General features: G+C 43.3%; 1 protein-coding gene across 1 annotated transcript; it reads left to right on the plus strand.

The window, feature by feature from the left end:
- Positions 1 to 638: 638 nt before the first annotated feature.
- On the plus strand, positions 639 to 2,119 carry LOC140367423 (zinc-binding protein A33-like). Its single transcript, XM_072453905.1, has 2 exons — positions 639 to 858; positions 1,146 to 2,119. The coding sequence occupies exons 1-2, from the start codon at positions 787 to 789 to the stop codon at positions 2,106 to 2,108; spliced, it is 1,035 nt and encodes a 344-aa protein (XP_072310006.1). The 5' UTR covers positions 639 to 786; the 3' UTR covers positions 2,109 to 2,119.
- The last annotated feature ends 261 nt before the right edge of the window (positions 2,120 to 2,380 follow it).

The raw sequence follows: 2,380 nt of genomic DNA on the forward strand, positions 1-2,380 counted from the left end.
GGTGGATTTTGTTTGATAGTTGTGTTTGGAAAAAGTAGTTTTGAACGATTCAGTTGTAGTTATCTGGACACATTGGTCTCTCAACCAAAAGTCATTCTCAATCTGAGGATCTAGTCTAAGAACTCAGATATTCATCCTACTCTGAGCGGCGTAAACATTTTAAACGAAAAAAGGAGGTGCTTTAAAAGTGCTTAAAATCAATGCGCCGTCATACTGGCAGCCGAGCACTGCAGCTGTGTTTCCAGCCACGCTCGTCTGCAGAAAGAATCTGTAAGAATATAACCATTAGTTTCAGTGTGAATGTAGCCAGGTTAGATGAGGCCAGAAGTTACTATTGTTTCTTTTGTGTGCTTGCGCACTTGTGTGTGTGTATCTAAAACTTACTCGACATGACGGCAAACTACCTTAACTGGTTTTACGAGAAATGCCTTGTCTGATCTGTTGCTATGAAACTTACTCACAGTTACCGGCACTCGCACTTTGGACAACAAGCCAGGACTCAACGTCAAGTTGGAGAAGACAAAGTATAATTTAATCCATTTTTAGATTTGACAATGGCTTCCAAACATCCATTTACCTTCAATAAGCAGAAGAAAAAAATCCTCTTCAGTTGTTCCACCTCTGAACCAGGACCAGGAAGCCCTTTACTACAGTTTAGAGGTCAGTGATCCTGCTCTCTGTCCACTACATTTTGAAAAGAAGAAGTTGTTTTGCCTGGATCATGAACAGCCAGTGTGTTCCATCTGTGAAACCACTCAAGCTCGCAGGCTTCACGGAGTCAGGTCCATGACTGCGGTAATGCCAGACTTGAGGGGGAAGCTGCAAAGGTCTCTAGACCTCCTCAAGGGCCGACTCAAGGTTGGTTCAACATCCTTTTATACATTGTGTCATTTTGCAGTAAAGTTTAGTCTAGTGTCAATATTCAAAAGTATTGGGTTATTGACTTAGTGCAACAAAAATCTAAATTACCAAAAAACGACTCCAAAAATAAATGTTTTACCCTCTGTGAAAATGTAATTTTACATCTTCACTTTTTGATAATTTTACTGCCAATTTACTGTAAAGGCCAATAAACTACATGCACTTGTATTACAAAGAATTAAGAATATAACCATGAAAAATGCTTGTGTTTTCTTACCCATCAGAGTTTGGAAAAAAGCAAAGACCAATTCACCACCGCAGCAACCCACATCCGAGCCCAGGCCGAGTTCACAGAGAGGCAGATCCAGGCTCATTTTAAGATCCTTCATCAGTTCTTACAAGATGAGGAGGCATCGCGAATCCAGGCTGTGAGGGAGGAAGAGTTGAAAAAGACTCAAAACTTGGCAGACAAGCTCGCCGCCATAACAAACGACATCGCGACTTTGACCCAGAGCGTCAGAGCGGCAGAGGAACATCTCAAAAGCAAGGATTCCTCGTTTCCTTTTGGGTACAAGAATGTGGTTGACAAACTTCATCGCTGTCTCGTGATAGATGTCCCGAATCTGGGAGCCAAAGCTTTATTGGATCAGGCCAAACATGCAGGAAACATGACATTTCACATTTGGAACAACATGAAGAAATTAGTCCAGTTTAGTCCTGTCATCCTAGATCCAAACACAGCGCACCATGAGCTGATGATGTCCGAGGACCTCTGTGGCGTGGGGCAAACAAGAACACTTAATCTACCCCAAAACCGAGAGAGGACCTTCTATCACAGCCGTGTCCTGGGATGGGAGGGTTGGAACCAGGGGCCACATAGCTGGATAGTGCAGGTGCCAGATGATTCCTACTGGGTGATAGGAGTGGCCAGTGAGTCGGTCCTGGGCAGAGGCCTGACTATAACTGGATACTGGGAACTCATTGTGATGAATGGTCACTACAAAGCCTACGCTGGGATGGGAAACTGCAAGGAACTGAACGTGAAGAGGAAAGTGCAGAAAGTGAGGGTCAAGCTGAACTTTGACAGAGGGAGACTGTCGTTTTATGACGCAGACACCAGGCAACGCATCCACAGATTTACATACACATTCAGAGAGAGGCTGTTCCCATATTTTGAGACTCACAATAATGTCAAACTGAAGATTCTGCCCGTGTCTGAAATCGCACTGAATATTGCCAAACAGTGATTAAATTATTTGATGATATTACAATTTTGTTTTGTGTATCTCTGTTAAAATAGGTAACAACATTAAAGCTGCATTACATGAAGATAAGTTTGTAATCTTAAGTTCAGGAGCAGGACCACACCCCTTTCACGCCCCTTCCTGCGGCTACACTATTTAAGCATCCAGGTCACACACATCAGTGTTCGTGACTTCGTGCCCCTCCCTCTCACCCTCTTCTAATTATTCTGATTATTCTAAAGTATGTCCTAGATGGGGGTATTGAGTCCCAGGAG

This window comes from Eucyclogobius newberryi, unplaced genomic scaffold (genome assembly GCF_026437365.1).
Source record: "Eucyclogobius newberryi isolate DKJ021-1_F unplaced genomic scaffold, fEucNew1.0.hap1 SCAF_2, whole genome shotgun sequence".
In the NCBI taxonomy this organism is placed as follows: domain Eukaryota; kingdom Metazoa; phylum Chordata; class Actinopteri; order Gobiiformes; family Gobiidae; genus Eucyclogobius; species Eucyclogobius newberryi.